Genomic DNA, 18,249 nt, shown 5'->3' with positions numbered 1-18,249 from the left:
AAATATGACATAAGGTCAGGCAAAATATGAGTAATGGTGTTGTTGCTCACAAAAATGGAACGTACTTTCATTCCGGATATGGCCCATAAGGTGGCTGATTGCTGCTATTATCGCATGGTTTCCAAGTAGTAAGAAAGTTACACGTCAAAGCGCTTACCCTGCATTTCCCGCAACGTAGACACAAGAATAAATCACCTACGAGTACCAAAGTTGCTGAATATTAAGAAACAAATTACCACAATTTCGGACAGCCGCACAACCTTCAGTAAGAAGCTGCCTATTGTATGTTAATTAGAAGGAATTTTTCAAGTGTGAGATGACCCCGAGATAGGGAGGGCCTAGCTCTGAGATGACCCTGAGATGGCATTTGAAGGGTTACCTTTGGAGCCATTGCCGGAGGCAATACCTAAGATACGGCGTTGATCAACATTTTAGGTCTAGTATAATGTTTGAGAAGCATATTCTATCCATTCAATGTTTTCTAAAAGCTGATTTCTAACATTCACTAACAAAACCAATATTAATGCTCTACAAGTTATAATCACCCTATAGCACCCCCGTCCTAGATTTGCCTAATGATACGTCGTTTCTGATTCAATAGGAAAAAAAATCAGTGTGCTTGTGCAAGCCATACATACGGCTGTCACGGCATTTCATGATTAAATTTTATACTGGGACGGTGAGTTTTCTGATTTCCACATGGTCACAGGGGTTTTTGCTCACATAGATGTTGCTGTATGTTCAATATAAAAATACCACTCTGAAATAGTAAAATTCAATGATGAATCAAGTAGTATCTTCTCCAAGTCTTAAACCTCCGAGCTCAATATAAGTCACTCTATCAATATACAATACTTCTCAGCTCAATACAGAATGAAAAATAGAAAATTCACACACAAAAAACATTATCTACTAAACTTATGAATATATTTGAATATATTAAAATAATATTAGAAAGGCAAACTGATACAGATGGTTGTACGAGTCCTCAGAAAACAGCACTACAAAAACCTACTGATAGAGTTCCTGGTACATAATTATTAGAATGTCATGTAATGACACGATACAACATTATTTGTAGATTTCCAACAGGCAAGACAAAAAGAAGGAAAACAGTAAATAAAGCGATTTTAATAAAGATAAAGTATATGGGTGAACTTCTACTACTGATTGATTAACGGCCTTGATATTCCTATGATGCCAGTTTTCTCATCACGAAAGCATTAGAGTTTTAAATGCTTTTTTAAAAAAAATCCTTGAACGAGGAGGCTTTCAAAATACGTCCCGACAAAATTACGAGCAAATGGCCTTTAAATTGGTTTTCGGTAATATTTATCACCGTCCAATAAATAACGCCAGCTATAATCGCTGTAATCTAGAAGATTAATGTTTAACCGACGAAAGCTGTATCAGTTGGCAGTGATTGAACAACCTGACACCAAAATGCTGAAATTTGATGATGTTTTAGAGTATCTGGGTGAGTTTGGTCCTTACCAAAAACGACTTTACTTTCTTGTTTGCTTGATGGCAATACTTTCCGCGATGCCAGCATTTGCACAGGTGTTCCTTGCAGCTGAGACAGACCACTGGTGTAATGCTCCAGAACTCGAAGATTATTACGAGAACTGCACCAATCAAGCTGTTCACGATGTCTGCATAGAAACTATCAAGAATTTTAGCATCCCACTTGAGGATGAGACCGGCGTTTGTGGTGACTCACTGGTGTACAGTAAGTGTTACCGATATGACATCTCGGATATCGACTATTCTCCTGGAAAAGACATCGCTAAATATACCAATACAACGATAAAGTGTGATTACGGGTGGATATATGACCGATCTCAGTATAAGTCAACAGTATTTCAGGAGGTGAGTACTTATCAATAAGGTCATACTTTAATTTTCTCAAAACGGGCGTTTACAAGGCAGAGAAAGTTGGGCACAATAGGTTCGCTGAATGAACTTGGTACTTTGCATTGTATGAAGTACAATACATTAGGCAATTCTTATTATGGCAATATTTGTAAATTTTGCAATAATCTACTCATAATTTGCATTATCTTAAGCATATTTATCTCTACTATATTTCTGATGTTTGCTGCCGCCAACAACACGAATATTAGGCGATCACAGTGGTCAAAACGCGGTCACTCCAGTCGTGTGACATCAACTTAAAACTGCCATTCCAGAGCTTGACTTGTCACCAGGAAGAAAAAGTGATAACATAACTTCTGTCCATCATAGCCTTCATCGGCTCCCTGTTCAGAAGCGAACCAAATCTATATTCTTTGTATCAGTTCTATGTGATTTTGCACATCTTGATTTAATGAATTGTAATATGAAATGTGCTATGTAAGAAGTGAAGAATCAAATTAAGATTCTCGTAGTGTTGTCGGGATAAGTCATTCACACAAGACTATATTTTCTTTGATAGAGAATTGAGGTACTTCAATGAAAGCAGTATAGAGATAAATGGATCTAGAATGTCGCTCTTAATGTAGGTGCGTCGCCGTAAGATACGGAAGTTGATATAAGATTAGATCAATACACTTGCAATGACCACTGCACTTGTTGCACTTTTTTAACCATTTTCAGTTTCCTAAAGAAAGGTCGTACTCTATCATTGTACATGTACATTGTACATGTGAAATCGTAGTTGCTACTTTACCTTGCAGCCTACATTTTTATGAAAGCAAGAGTGTACAGACTTTTTAGGGTCAGGTGTAGAATCATCTCAGGCTTCACCGCTTTTTTTAACATCATGAAGTACATACTTCGGTGTATTTAAATTGAAAATTTATTGTCCCTATTGAAATATAACCACATTTATGACTTCAGTCCAAAGAATCTTTTCACAAAGTAATCACGATTTAATTTACAAGGATATCCTATTGTATACAGTTTAGAGCTATGACTAATAAACGGGTGCCGTACTGCCACCCAGGTCACCAGTTAAAGCATAAATATATGTATTGAATACATGTTTGACAAGTATACAATGAAATGCACGCACTGTACAGTTTTGAACTGTAAACTCATCGGACTAATGCCAAAATGGCCAATGTATGTAAACATACTTGTTTTGCTGTTGATACTGGTAGAGCTTGATCTTGTGATCTCAAACCATTTTTAATACTCAAATCCCACTTATAAAAAATAAAAAGTCGTCTCTGTATGATTTGTTAAGAGTCCAAGTATGGGAAATATATTATATGATTCAAAGGCTTCTCGCACACACTTCTCAACTCAGAGGACGTGTACCAACCTGTAACAAGACGTTTGTGTCATGAACGATCGATCTGTTAGAAAAGTTTTTTAAAGATTTAGAAAATGCAAAAACGTGTGACTTTGTTCCTTCAAATTTGAATTATAATCATATAACTTTGAAGTACAGGACTTGTAGAAAGAAAACACACGACATTTATCTAATTGAGGTAGGTACATACAAAAAACTATGAACGATACTTTGACCTTTAACCTACCCCACAAGCTTAGGCATGCGTACATTGGAACTGTAATATGTGTACAACATCGATCTCCTATACGGAGAATGGGGTGTAGAAGATTAAAGAATTACTGACGATCCGTTTGAAATATTATTCTGTTTCTTTTCTCCATCTGTTGTTGAGGAGATCACAACCGTCAACGAGATTTGCCATTTTAGAGTACACCGTTTCAAAGACATAAGTACAGACCAAATTAATAACAGATTTTCCTGTTTTACTTAGGATTGTATCTATAAATTTATAAAATCAAATAAATCCATAAAAACCCCAACAAACTTTTGACCGGTCTTAGTAGTTACCAGTTTGAGCCATCAACAAAGTCCACGTTCAATGGTTGAACATGTTTGGAAGCCAATCTGCTTTGTCACCAAGGAGAGTATTACATTGTATAATTTATCTATTAATGGCAACTTAAATGTCAAATCCTTCGTTCTCATTGTTATCTAGTTTGACCTGGTATGCGATCGTTATTTTCTTGCGGCGCTGTCGTCTTCAATGTACATGGTTGGTGTACTGATAGGAGGTGTTCTGTTTGGCGCCCTCGCTGACAAGTAAGTGTACGGATATCTTGCCTCTGAATGTTCTGTTGTTTCCGTATACATTGAAGACAAATTAGGGAAATTACAAGAAATCAAACTCCAGACTTTCAACAATATCGCTTTCCCACAGCTGCTCTACTCAACCCAGATATTTATGCTTTTATGAGATTTAATTTTAGTAATTTGAAATTGCCGGCCTTCATTAGATTTTGTTCGTTTTAGCCTTTAATTATTTTACAAGGCGAATTCTGTTACAGTGTGAGATCAAAATTTATTCCATAACAGGCACAAAATCATAGACATAATTTGAAATCAAAAGAATCGTGAAAGTAAAAATGCCATGTTGACATCAAAAATTCGGGGTTCAATTTTATAAATTCTCTCATGTGACCCGTGTGCAGACAAAAAACGAGCATTGACAGTTAAGCCCTTTGAGTTTTAATCTCTATTTGAGAGATACATCTTGGTTGAACAGGATCGATTGAATTACGGAGTCTTGACATTGCTGCCTTGATGAACGGAAAGTACAAATAACGCATATATACTCTTTAGATAACGTAATTTTGACAGAAATAATGTTCCAAAGTTTTCTTATACATAACAAAAATAACTTTATTGAAGAGTCTTAGAAAAGTTCGCCATAGATTCATCTAGGATGACTGGTTTCGTTTTAAAAGATATGAAAATTATTTCTTGAAATATTCACGGCAGTCAGAGTACGAGAGAGAGTTATCCGCAAAGTTTTACGACCTTACTAACATATTCCGTGATACTTTTCACAGAATTGGTCGTATGATTTCACTTACGATTGCTTCCGTTGGATTGGCAATTGTTGGTACAGCATGTGCATTTTCACCAAATATCATAGCTTACTGTATCTTTCGCCTTGCAGTAGGTGCTATGGCTATGGGAATGTTCCTTATTGCATTTGTTATCGGTAAGACGAGCTATCAAAGTTCAATCTAAGTGAATTTTTCAGTTTACAACTGAACAAGGGTTCATAACCGTCCGTGGTTTACTATAGTACATTAACTCTCCGAAGAAGTCGAGAATGACCAAAACTCTTGCATCACTTCCCAGGAACACCCTGACAAAGACGATTTACTTTTGAAAACGATGGCAATATGTCATGCTCTTGTAAAAAAGTCAAATAGTCAATTGTAAAGTAGTTTGTAAAGTCTTTTTGGTAAATATATCGCTAGGGCAAAACCAACAAATATTTAACATAATATATTTTACTGTGTAGTGCCACAACCTGATAAGAAAGTAGGTGAATTGCAAGAGAAGCTCCCCGACTAATGCTGCAAATAACCGTTCCAGGGTCGAGCATTTGCTAACGTGGATTAAAATTCGAGGACAGACGTCGATGGCCCTTCTATACCCATGGCGCACTGAAGTTTACTGCACAGACAGTAATGTTGCGATATCGTTTTTACAGTATTTAGAATGCCGGGAATACAGAATTCAGCTGCGGAATTACTTTTGGTTATTTCTATAAATATCCAGTGTTGTTGACGTGTAAAAGTGTAAGGCAAAAGTATTGAACCTACGACAATGACGTCACGTAATGTTCCGTTATTCAATGACAGGTACAGAGATGGTTGGACCGTCAAAACGAGTCATAGCAGGCGTGGTGATTGAATATTTCTTCAGCTTTGGTTACATGCTGTTGTCTCTATTAGCTTACTTTATTCGCTATTGGTGGATACTGCAATTAGTCATGAGCGTTCCATGTGCAGCGTTCATGGTTTATTTCTGGTAGGCATAATTTTGCTCTGGGCCATTTTGTTTTCTGTTGGAGTTTTGAACATATCTGAGTAATTGTTGATTGTATAAGTAAAATACATATTTTTTTAAGTAAATTGTGTACTTGCTCAAAATAATAGAAGCCAAACCAAATCCGTTTTCACTGAAAAGGTATTATACATTGCGTACAATATTGTTTTGTCTTTGCACTTTATTCATATTTCAGGATCATTCCCGAATCTCCAAGATGGCTGCTATCAACGGGACGGACAAAGAAGGCTGAAAAAGTCATCAGGAAATATGAAAAGGGAAATGGTGTGACTGTACCACAGAGTGTATATGACGAAATAAAAGCGCAGGGGAAAATTGTGAGTGAATGTAGCAAGAAATGAACAGAAACGATCTCTAAATAGTGATTTCTCACAAATTTTAACAGCTATGAGCAAAGAAATATTAATTATTGGTTACAGAACATTAATTCCCTAGAATAGTAAGTGCAGCTCCAGACGATGTTCCCTATTTTTTATGTCGGTATTGTCTTTTTGCGGTCAACTACAAAAATGGGATCCGTTGCATGTATCAGTAATCACTTTGTATGTAGATGCTTAATGAGTCGAAGACTGAAAGTTATACAAATAGTGAACATCTTACTTTCACCAAATAGCAATGACTTTGAACGTGGAAAGCTGTATAAAAATATAGAGAACTACTGGTACCACGGCTCTGACAGCTTGCGTACAGCTATGTATGCATGTTCTTATCAGATATGTATAGATTTAGACAATTAATGTTGTTTATCAGAGAATGTTCTTCTTATTTGACATCTTCCACTTGATGTTTGATTTTTGGATTTTCGAACTCATGACAAAAATAAATATCTGTATAACTTTCATGAACAACTTTCCAAAGAGTTCGGAGTTCAGTGGAGCATTGTTTACAATTCTACTAAATACGCAGGATACATGAATACATGCACTAGTTTTGGATATACATAAGTGCAGAACGCCATTGGTATCATTTCCTTGGTTGATATACGAGTTGTAGATGCAAATAATCAACATGTACCATTTTAAATAAATTTTGTTCCCTAGGAAGAGGAAGTTGAAGAGAGCAAAGCCAGCGTCGTTGATTTGATGCGATACCCAAACATGAGAAAGAAAACCCTCAACGTGTTCTACAATTGGTAAGCTGATGTATTTATTAGTTTGGTTGAGGCAAACATACATGGTTTCTATTACAGAGCGCAGGTGATAATTTTTTTCCCCGGCGACCCAGTGCGCTTTCACAATGCGTTAGTCATTTTTCAATTTAAGTGCAAGCATATCAAACTTTTCTTGAAATCTTCATGACCATTCGACACCATGTCCTCTTGTGAAAGGGCTGTATAGGATATACTTTCTTGTCTGCCTGCTCGCCTGCCTCTCTGCTTGTCACCAACAGGGGTACACCTGACCGAAATAAATCAAATGTACTAAGTCGGAAAAGGTGTATCACTTAGGTCCGACCAAAAAAACACGTCAGACAGAAAACTAGGACAGTTCCATTTAATCTGATCTGAAGCCCATTTAATAGCATAAAATGAACTATAATAATTGACGTAAATAACATAATAAAATGAACACAATTACTGTATGATATTACTTGATGGTGAGGGATTACTTACAACATGAAGATGAATGCAAGAAGGAGTCATCATTATGTACCTTGTGCGTCACCGCCGTTTGCTCTTTCAGCCCGTAACATCCTGATACATTGTTTATATATAGGGATTAGAATGAGCATAATTAATGTGTGGATTACCATCCGTTCAAATACTCTACAGACACTTATCTTGTACGAGGCGCATAGCTCGAGTTAGCTGCAGGCTGTTGACAGAAGCGTTGACCGAAGTCTGTCGACTGTTAATCAAAAAGTAGCTGTATCCATCCACAGGCTCGATTATCAAAATTCCAAACACGATTGTAGCACAAGCAATGACGTGATAGCACTCTGTAAAGATTTCCTTGGAACGAATGGGTCCGAAACAATCTTAAAAAATCGTTCATGATCTCTAAAACATCTGTCCGTGTGCAACTTGATGTTCTGAGTGCTTGTTGAACAGAGTCTATTCACCAAACACTGTGCCATACATACAAGGTGACATCAATTTTCAGTATGCACATGTTACACCAAGTATCTCATTAACAAGGTTGACCCGTTCATCACCCTTAAAGGTTGATTTACTCAGACTAGAAAGGTAATTCAAAAATCACAAAATATAAACCGATCTCTGACATCTATGCCTTTATTGCTCAGTCTTGCGCTTTTTTTTGTAGTGTATGAATGTGCACCTCACTCCACATCTAATACTTTCGATCATTACGAGTATAAATGTTTAAGAAAAGTGTGCTTACTCAATTTTTTTCGCTAATTCTGCACCCATCGATTAAGATAAAGGAGAAACAAGCTGCTACCGTTATTTTATCAGCTCGAGTACCCATCAACTTTGACCTATCATCCAAGTCAGCAAATGATGCCTGTGGCAATATACTTGTAAATTGTTCATACAGTGTGGGGATCAGTAATATTTGTTTGATATAGATTCTAGTGAAGTAAAGGCACGTCTGTAGGATTCACTTTTCGACTTTTTCTCACAGGTTCACAGTTAGTCTGGTATACTATGGTCTTTCTCTTAACACATCCAATCTTGGAGGAAGTGACTACTTGAACGCCTTCCTTTCCGGTGCTGTGGAAATTCCAGCTTATACATTGAGTCTGTACATACCACAGACAATTCTTGGTCGTCGCTGGTCCATGTTTGTAACTGAAGTCATCGGAGGCGTTGCTTGTATTCTCACCCTGTTTGTCCCAAAATGTACGTACTATTCTTATCGAATTTGTATTGCTTTTCCGTGATCACCCGAAAATATGTTACTATATCTCAAAATGCAGAAATGTTAATTGGAACACAGTCATAACTGCGATAAAGCTGGCCAGGTACTGGCATCCATTTTGCTATAGGGTTTGTGCGATATTCGCATTATTTACGCAACTTTCAACATTGTTAACTTTTGCAAATAACAGGTGGAATGGAATGGATTGGAATAACGTTGGCAATGCTTGGCAAGCTGTGTATCTCAGCCTCGTTCGCTATCATTTATGTTTTCTCTGCTGAACTTTATCCAACTCCTGTGAGGTAAGGTTCTCTAGATAAGCTTAGAAACTATTATCACACTCTGAAAGTGCACAGATTACAGGTAATTTCTCAGTGCAGTTTACAATGGCAGGAATACATTTCTCATGTACATTGCATTGACAATGCAATTTAAGATATTTTGATTCCAACTCTACTGCTTCAAATATTACCTGGCAGCGGTAGATTCTCAAAGACAGAACGAAGTAATACTACATAAAAACAAGTCATAGTAGATTGATGGTTTTTTATCCGATTTGACTTTATTGAAATCAGTCCTGATTTTTTTGAATAATTGCTCTGGACAGACAAAAATTAAAATGACCGCAATATTGCCATATTGGATCATGTCAGGAAACAAACTGACATGTATCCGTATGTCGTGACACGAGGGTTCAACGAGAATCGAGACCTGAGACATCATGAAACCGCCATCTTGTGATAAAGATCTAAAGTGGTGCTTCCATCCGATAACCTGTGAGCCAGCTCCTGTTTTTTAAAGCATGACAATGAAGTACAAGTGTAAGATATGACTGAAATCTGTCTAGGCATGTCTGAGTACTGGCTCGAGACTTACAAATTGCAAACGGGCATCTATATTCAATTGTTTCGCAAAACACGTTAACGTGCAGCTGTATTTCGTAGCACTCTATCTTTGTGCCAACTTTAAACTAGTTCGGTCCAATCATGTCTGACTTATGACTCTGGGAGGAAAAATATTAAAAAACAAAATGGCTGTCAGGCTGCAATATTGAATTGTATTGCGAGATATATTGACGTGCATCTGAACGTCATTGTACCATGTCCTTCTCCCACGTTAGATTGAAATCGGTCCAGTAATGTCACAATACTGGCCCCCCAAAATAAAGCAAAATGGCCATCAATCCCCCATACAGAACTTGTGTCGCAAAATACCTTTGTCATAAAATGTAATGATCGTTAAGGTCAAAACCCTTTTTGCAAATCTACGCAATTATTTGCAATTGTAACACTCTTTATCTAATCTAATCTAATCTAATCTAATCTAATCTAATCTAATCTAATCTAATCTTATCTTATCTAATCTAATCTCATCTTATCAATTACATTCATATCAATAATGAACATATGTAAATGCACAGTTTAACCTAGTCAATTTGTCCAAAAAATTGTTATTATTTTCCCCATAGATGCCCATGTGTAATAAACTGACATTTCGGGTGAAATTCACATATCATAGTTGTTGTACATAATTATATGAACGGCTCACCATCATTATCTAGTCAATTACATTCATATATATTTTCAAATCTTTATATTTTTCAAATTTTTCAAAAGTGTTAGATGCCCGATAGCTGAATGTGACAATATTACAAATTACTTTTAAAAACAAGTGTATTGCTCAGAAAGGAAAGCAGATGAGCTTACATTTTCAGATTAAAGCCACATTACTTCACTGGCCAATTACCCCAAATAAGTTCCAATCGTATTATATATAAATGCACTAATTTAACTAGATTTTTATTAGGGAAAATTTTGGATGAAATTTGATAAAAATTTCTAGCACACATGAACTCTCAATCATCTCTATTGTCGAACCAATATTTAAATTAGCTATACATGATGATGAGCATCATACATGTGTATAGAGTCTTTATCAGCTCCAACTTGGGTTGAATTTGCGTGCAAGTATATATTATATGTCATATACATATCATATATCATATGGATAGATTTACACACCTTCCCACCCTACGCACACACCATGCCAGTATCATCTCTGCCATTTATGGTGAACACATTAATTACGCATTTAACCTAAGCGACATAATGTATGTGCTGTCGGGTAGCCACTACAATTCTCTTTATAGCACCATTGTGTAAAGCCTTTAGAATTCTGTAAACAACATATTGAAAATCTATATAAATTACGAAAGTGACAAATGTCAAATGTGAGTCTCCCCTAGGCTAAGTTTGCAAAATGTAATCCTCCTTAAAGGGCAGGTCCGTAAATGTTACCCTCCTCCCATTCCACGACCCAATTCCTGGAATAACTGGAATCCCCTTATTAGTTTGCAAGAGAAGAGGCTATATCTGTCTGAAAATAATCATATGAACTGCATGCTCTCTCATAACAAATAAGCTGAGATATGTACACTCCATAGGCTGGTGACAGTGGAATGTTGCTTTCTTATCAAGTGAAATGACATCATATGTGTATCTAAATGTTAAGTTGAAAGCTTTAGCTAAAGAAACCTTTCCCTGTTTGGCTAGGTTCTGGTTGAATTCTGTCTCGTATGAATACAGAAACAAGTTAGTAAGCAAGGGGCACAGTTAGTTGCCATACGGATTCCTGTTCACAGTTGGAAAATGTGCCCTCCAAATTTAAGGAATATGTTGTCGTTGAGGGATTCAAGCATACTGCCAATGTCTTTACATTCTTAAGCACGGTTAGCATTTCGTATCTTTTCTCCAGTACAGGGGAGGAATGACTGGGCATGAGACACACTTTGTTTCATTTAATCCCTAGTAACACTTTCTTGCTTAGGACGATTGGTATGGGCCTTGCTTCGATGTGTGCTCGTATAGGAGGAATATTGGCCCCGCAGATGATTCTGATTGGGACCCTGTGGGAGCCATTGCCGATCATAATATTTGGATCGACGTCAATTGTAGCTGGTGTGCTAGCCTTGCTGCTGCCTGAAACCAGAAACAAGAAATTACCCGAGACTATAGAGGAGAGCGAAGAATTTGGGAAGTAAGTAGTGTGGTATCAATGATGTGACGATGATCGGTGGTTAGATGGCCTTGTTGCTCCGTCGTCACTGGATAAAGTATTTAGACTGGTTAACATACATTTTCCCGTACTGCAAAAGACACTACGAGATTCTCCGAGGCTGTAATCTTTCACAGGACATTGCTTTGCGCGCGATACAGAAAAAGTGATGCGTCACTTCAGAGTAGATGTGCCCAAAAGAATATAATTTAAGTCAAATTGCACAAAAATATCACAGTTTTTGTTTAACCTTTTCTGCACGGTTGACAAGCAGCCGGTAAATTTAACATCACAAAATCTCTCACCGAGAAGAAAAAGTCTCTCACCGTCACATGAAATTGCAAATATTTGTATGTTAATGAAAGAAATGCCATCAATAAGTGAATCTTTTTGCGTTATATAGGAAAACAAAGCATCAAAAGAAAAAGGATCAAAGTCCCAAAGGCGATAGCGTTTGGTCTGCGAAGGAGAAGCATGAAGCCGAGAAGACAGCAAAGGAACTGAAGAAGATTGGCGGAATGGAAAATAAAGCGCTGGATACGTCAACTGAAACAAGTGTTAATGTTGGAAGCCAGACAACTGAATTATGAATATTCTATTCTGAGTCAGTCTGAGTACACAGACTAACGAAATATGAAATATTGTGGTGAATTTACAATTGCAGCTCTAACTTTCACATGGTCAAATGATTCAAACTTTTCACTTCATGCGTTATTTTCATTTTATATGTGCCGATCACTTGTTAATGTTAGCCCCGCGAAAACACACTAACATTTTAGAATTCCGTTGCTATAAGGAAATGATTTTGAAATCTTAGACATCATATGAACTCGTAGATAATTAATGTACACAATTTCTTCGTGACCCAAAACGCGTCCAAGATCCAAGGTCCAAAGGTCCAAGAGTAAAGGAAAATAGAATTATAAGATCAAAGCTACTATCGTTAGACTCTGTATTACATTTGATTCCGTTCTTATTGTTTTGAGCTCTTGACAGAACATACCTCACTGTCCATGTGTTAGCGTTGATATGCCTTGCTTATACTCTTGTTAACCTTACACGATAACGTAAGTTGTATTATACCTACTTTAAGAATCAGATGTGTTATCCCTCAACAGTAGTGCACAAATTAACATGCAAATATTGTTTGTTTTAAATGAGTCAAAAATAGCCGACAAAAAGAAAGGTAGCGAATACATCATTGCACTGTGTAAGCATATGTAGAAGCCTCGTGAGCTGCTGTATAGCTCTTAAAAGAAATCAAATTATGCGATTATTGACAGATTAATGTTTACTGTGTAAAGCCAAAGAGTAAAGTTAAGCTCAGAGTCTTGTAAATGAATCGAAGGAACGGTTTCCCTTTACTTGGGGGTCAAATTTGTGAAATATGTAAAGTCTAGAAGGACTTACAGTATAAAAGATTACTCATTACGGCACATTCTTTTTTGTATATTATTGTATGTATACTTCCTTTTGCGATCGTTAAAATTGTATTCAATATGCTCATCATCAACTTGTACATTCTTCTATTTATACTGCATTATCTTACTGAGAAGGTTTTATACTTTATGACGCTCTAATTATATGCGAGAAAATTCGATAAATAAAATACCTTTGAAAAGATTGTATCACATGTGAAGGTTAACGTGTCCATTATGTCTACTCACCAATTTTATCACACGGTAGCATTATATCAGGACAAATTTAACAGCATCGCAAGTCTAGATATTGGTCAGATATCAATGCTAGATAGTGACCATCAGTAGCACTACTGTGTTACTCAGCTAGATAATGGGAAATAGTCATTGTCTTCTACTAGATATAGTTATATTACTCTGACAATCAGTCACTCTGCAAGCGAGCGACAATCAATCACTGTACTCATCTAGATATTGGCAACCAACCGCTCTGGTAGATAGTGAGAAACAGTAACAGGACTGACAAATGATCACTCTAGCTTTTCCAAAATACAGAGAATTACATCATTGTGTCAACTGTTACATTTATTGGTTTATTGTATGAAATATTCGCAGTATCTCATCTTTTATGTTCATGTTCATGCCTTTTGCAAGATTATACCTTATGTTGAATCCATTTTGAAAACTCTTTCAATGGACACATTAACATTAGTTATCATTTGGTGTAATAAAGTGATTAAACACGCCACAGAGTATGCTGCTGTAGCAAAGTGGCATCATTATCCACTAACTATAATAAAACTATGACCGTGGAAACGTAATCCATGTTGCATCTTTGCTTTCAGCCAATCTTTTCATCCAGGCATATGGCTTGTAGTACTTTCGCTTGAGATTTCACATTGACATGTTTCATGCCTCGACAGTTGTAACTGCTTTCGAGCACTTTCTTTGATATCTTTATTTTAGTTTTAACAAAACGTCAATAGGATTTTGGACTTTATTAGCATATTTCTTCTGATATACCTATTACAGAAGCAAGGTACAGTATCTTTGATACAGCAAGATATTTTCACATAACAGTTTGGCTATAAATTGTGAGATGACGCCTTTGCTATGACTTTAACAGTTTCGAGTGACTTATGGGCGCTTGTGAATTAAATTTCACACTTCAGCAGAAAATCCAACTATGAATATTGTGCAATATAAAAAGCTTTATCATCAGTTGAACATGTTATTGTTAGCAGGTTCATTATCGGCACGCAAATCGACTTGTTTTGTACTTCATTCAGTCGTTTGAATGCCAAAATCAATATTTGAAGTAACCGTCATATTAATATGTCCGATTTGAATAGCAGCATCTTGACCAGCATCTTGAGTCTGTTTCCTGAAGGAGAATCAAAATTCATGTGTCAGGATTTTGATTTTTGCATTGAGGGAACAATTTACACCTGCCGATCGTGATTAAATTACAATTACTATAAACCTTTGACAGAAATCCGTCTCGATCCTTCATTAATGACAGTAGGTGACTGCTGCGTACCAAGCAAAAGATTGTAATAGCTACTAATTCTTATTTTCTAATTTTCTACCCTCGATTGACAGCTCTGCTGATGGACAGAATTGTCCCGAGGCTGTCTTTTGCCAAGTTCAAGCGATGTATTCATTGCTTCGATAAATCTTATGTGCGATGTGTGATAGTGAGAGTGCGAGCGTGAGTGCTCGTGAACTCTACGTGTGGTCACAGTCAGAAATATGTAACAACAGCCCAGTTATTGAACCTCTAGTTTTTTGATAGAAGGGACTTGGCCTAGCGGTTCTGTTTGTTGCTTCTCCTCTAGGTAACTTGATGCCGTATGTTGTGAGTTCGAAGCCTATTGAAATCATTGTATTACTCACTTTCCAAATCTCTCTGCTTCTTCTACTGTGTCGAATAATTTCTCTTTCCTTGTTTCTGGTAATGACAGCATCAACAAACCAGAGAAAATCGAAAACACTCCGAAGATACACCTGGCAAGTGTGTCCAGAGCGTCCTTAGTGTCAGCGACTGAGGGGCCAACACTGCTGCAACGCGGGAACACATAAAACACAGACCATATCCCGTAGCTCTGGATAAAAATAACAGAAATAACTGTCGGACAAGCAAAGCTTTTGTCTTGTAAAACTCAACTTTTGATTCTGACACTGGTACTGTAACATTTTACACCCTAGGAAAATTTTATCGAAGGGACTTATACAGGTATTAATGTTTAAAGAACACCATAACTGATTTCGTGTGAAATTGATTATTTATATTGAGAAAAAATACCAGTAATACGAAACTTTATCATGCGGGTTTGTAAAGCAGCAATAACGCGATATTGGCTCTTACCTTAAAGGAGTTGGGTAAATTTCTGCTGTAAAAATAGCAATGATCGTGAAGGCGGCTGTCATGCAAAATTTACCGATCATTGCCAACGTAATTCCAATCCACTCCATCTCACCTATGTGGAAATGAGCAAGTTAAATAATTAAAGTATCCATATCTAAAAGCTATGGCAATAAAATGGCTCTGTAATAAAGCTACGGTGAGGTTTCCTTCGATAACCTTCCTCCGTATACCATGATTTAGCTATCCTTTATTCTTTGACAGTGAACAAATATATCTGCCTGCCTAACATGACAATGCCGGCAAATAGTTTACACAGCACCAAATAAAACATCTTTTGCGTAGGCTACCAAAACGTTAGCAATATGAATATGCAAGAAAACAAAATACTTAATATCTGTACCGGAATGTACTAAAAACTAGTGGACTCCTCATACTTAGTATTACCCAATCCATTTACAAATGAAACATGGAATAGCCCGAGGAAAAGGCTTCACTTACACGAGGGAGCGAAGAGTACAGTAATTAAAGCCACGCCCCCTACCACGAAAGTGCCACACAAAGACCACCTTCTTCCAAGAACTGTCTCTGGTACGTAAAGGCTAGCAGCGTACGCAGGAATCTCAACTGCACCAGAAATTGCTGTGTTGAGATAATCGTTACCTCCAAGGTTAGACGTGTTCAGTGATAGTCCGTAGTATACCAGACTGACAGTGAACCTGCGTGAACATTTCGAAAGCAATGGTTCTCATATGCATACCTTTTTTGTCTAAAACTAATCGTAAGCTTACCAAAGCAGTGTATACTCGAGCAGATGAGAAATGCGATTCACCTTACTATGTACGACAAGCTGGAAGTGAATGTCGTCATATACATTGGTTTTGTTTAATTAGTGAAATACATGTGGACTCTGGTGTCACTAAGGGAAATTTTGTCTCATTTGTGGCACCTAAAATTGTCCAGCGTCCGCTCATGTCTTTGGGTTTCCGCTCATTAGATTTTGCTCGGTCATTAAATCTTAAATTTTGATTACAAAAAGAAAGATAAAATAAAATTTTGTATATCTGCTTGATTTCGTTGTACTCGTGCTGCACTTTAGTTTATTTGTTTCCTCTAACAATCGAATGTTGACTGTGATGACTCAGCAAAAACTAAATGCTCTAAACATAATATACATTAGCGGGTGTTGTTCGTGTTTGAGATTATCTGTACGAGAATGGGAACTGAAACAGTGTGACAATGGAGAGACGTTTCGTGGTAAAAGCTTTCCTCTAATCCTAGAGACTTACCAGCAGAAGAACAACTTCAGTGATCGTTTTCTCATGTTAGGATATCTAAATATATCAAGACGACTGTTGCATTCCTTTGCATTGTCTTCGTCCTAAATGTTGACCAGAAAATGATCATTCACCGATGGCATTTAAATATTTTGTAACCCTTTTTTTCTCATGGATTCATAGATATAGTTCTATGAAGTTTATGACAGCTGTAAGATGATAAAATCATCACGTATTCCGACTGAAAGCCCTGTGCCTTGTACCCTAGTTTATAAATAAGGGTACGGTGTTAAACTAAAGACGGATCAGTATCTTTGTTTTCGTCCAATGTAACTTACTTTCTTTGTTGTCTCTGGTGCAGCTCTTATTTCGTCAAAGACAGTCTCTGGTACATGGGTACCATTGACTCTTTGTATTTTGCGAATGAGTTTCTCTGCTTTCTTTGTTCTTCCAGTCGTCAGAAGCCATCTCGGTGACTCTGAAGCTAACCTAGATCACAATAGTTAGGTCGTCAAGTGTTGAAAATGCAAAATAAACGAGAAATGATGAAGATTTCATAAAAATACTAAATAACTACTGTAATTTGTTTTGAAACGTTGATTGCTGTTCTTTCATACCACACAATTTTTGAATATTTTAATCTTGCAAGGTTACCTTGGCGTATGATATTAACCCTAAATTGGATTGTTTAGGGTGCGTTGAGTAATTACAATACATTAAATGCATACCACCAAACGGATAATAATGGAACACTCGACAGGCCTATAACCAGTTGAAGTATCCACCATTCCCGAATAAAGTAAGCCAAGGCAGCCAACAACATGTAGCCAACGGAGAAGCAAATGTTTCTCGCCGATTGAATGGAAATTCTCCATGAAGGGCCTACCAGTTCGGAACCTATTCAAAGTGATGGCGAATCTGTGGTTATTTAGAGACATTGTATGACGAACAGACAAACAAACGTTAGCTTATTACCGGATTATATTTTAGACTAGTATACAATGTTTTTATTGTATGATACTCCTCGTCAATGTGGTTAATCTAATCACATGAATGTGATAACGTAATCTGCAAGATTCTCTCATAGGTATCACATAACTTAAATATAAATTGGATTTTGGCTGAAGGGCATTTTACCATATGCCAGATGTATCTTACTGTGCGGAATGATGTCACCTTTCCAAAATTACCAAATTGTGATTGGATAGTTACTGCCCGCCCGTTATGGTTGTACCAAGTTTACTTTGCGCCTATGCAACCTAAGTTCCTCTAAGTGTTGCGTAACTATTATTCTCTAAAATGAAAAAAATCTACATATATTTAATGTGTCATATTACCAAAACCAATCAGCGCGCGCTCATTCGAAAGACCGCGACTTTACATATCTCACGTAGCGGCGCCACTGCCGGAGACAACTTTCAAATGTGTAACAGCATTGTAAAATACTCGGTAAGTAGTCTTAATTGTATAC

The 18,249-nt window shown here is 36.9% G+C and overlaps 2 protein-coding genes across 2 annotated transcripts; one reads left to right on the top strand and one right to left on the bottom strand.

The window, feature by feature from the left end:
- The first annotated feature begins 1,409 nt into the window (after positions 1–1,409).
- On the top strand, positions 1,410–13,350 carry LOC139141747 (organic cation transporter protein-like). The gene is made up of 10 exons (XM_070711375.1): positions 1,410–1,869; positions 3,954–4,057; positions 4,828–4,982; positions 5,635–5,803; positions 6,018–6,159; positions 6,883–6,974; positions 8,428–8,645; positions 8,855–8,966; positions 11,491–11,700; positions 12,122–13,350. The coding sequence occupies exons 1-10, from the start codon at positions 1,444–1,446 to the stop codon at positions 12,306–12,308; spliced, it is 1,815 nt and encodes a 604-aa protein (XP_070567476.1). The 5' UTR covers positions 1,410–1,443; the 3' UTR covers positions 12,309–13,350.
- Positions 13,351–15,031: 1,681 nt separating this feature from the next.
- On the bottom strand, positions 15,032–17,662 carry LOC139141748 (organic cation transporter protein-like). The gene is made up of 6 exons (XM_070711376.1): positions 17,507–17,662; positions 17,117–17,267; positions 16,791–16,882; positions 16,003–16,220; positions 15,505–15,616; positions 15,032–15,241 (listed from the first exon to the last, which is right to left on the bottom strand). The coding sequence occupies exons 1-6, from the start codon at positions 17,599–17,601 to the stop codon at positions 15,103–15,105; spliced, it is 807 nt and encodes a 268-aa protein (XP_070567477.1). The 5' UTR covers positions 17,602–17,662; the 3' UTR covers positions 15,032–15,102.
- Between the last annotated feature and the right edge of the window lie 587 nt (positions 17,663–18,249).

Source organism: Ptychodera flava, chromosome 10, assembly GCF_041260155.1.
Source record: "Ptychodera flava strain L36383 chromosome 10, AS_Pfla_20210202, whole genome shotgun sequence".
NCBI lineage: Eukaryota > Metazoa > Hemichordata > Enteropneusta > Ptychoderidae > Ptychodera > Ptychodera flava.
This window is presented reverse-complemented; position numbering and strand designations above follow the sequence as displayed.

Excerpts from the sequence above, each read along its gene's own strand:
- LOC139141748 (XM_070711376.1), bottom strand. The coding sequence starts at position 17,601 with ATGTTGTTGGCTGCCTTGGCTTACTTTATTCGGGAATGGTGGATACTT. Across the intron at positions 17,268-17,506 it reads CCATTATTATCCGTTTGGTG|GTTAGCTTCAGAGTCACCGA; the intron begins GTATGCATTTAA and ends ATTGTGATCTAG. Across the intron at positions 16,221-16,790 it reads CTGAAGTTGTTCTTCTGCTG|GTTCACTGTCAGTCTGGTAT; the intron begins GTAAGTCTCTAG and ends ATGTTCACGCAG.
- LOC139141747 (XM_070711375.1), top strand. The coding sequence starts at position 1,444 with ATGCTGAAATTTGATGATGTTTTAGAGTATCTGGGTGAGTTTGGTCCT. Across the intron at positions 4,058-4,827 it reads TTTGGCGCCCTCGCTGACAA|AATTGGTCGTATGATTTCAC; the intron begins GTAAGTGTACGG and ends TACTTTTCACAG. Across the intron at positions 6,975-8,427 it reads CTCAACGTGTTCTACAATTG|GTTCACAGTTAGTCTGGTAT; the intron begins GTAAGCTGATGT and ends TTTTTCTCACAG.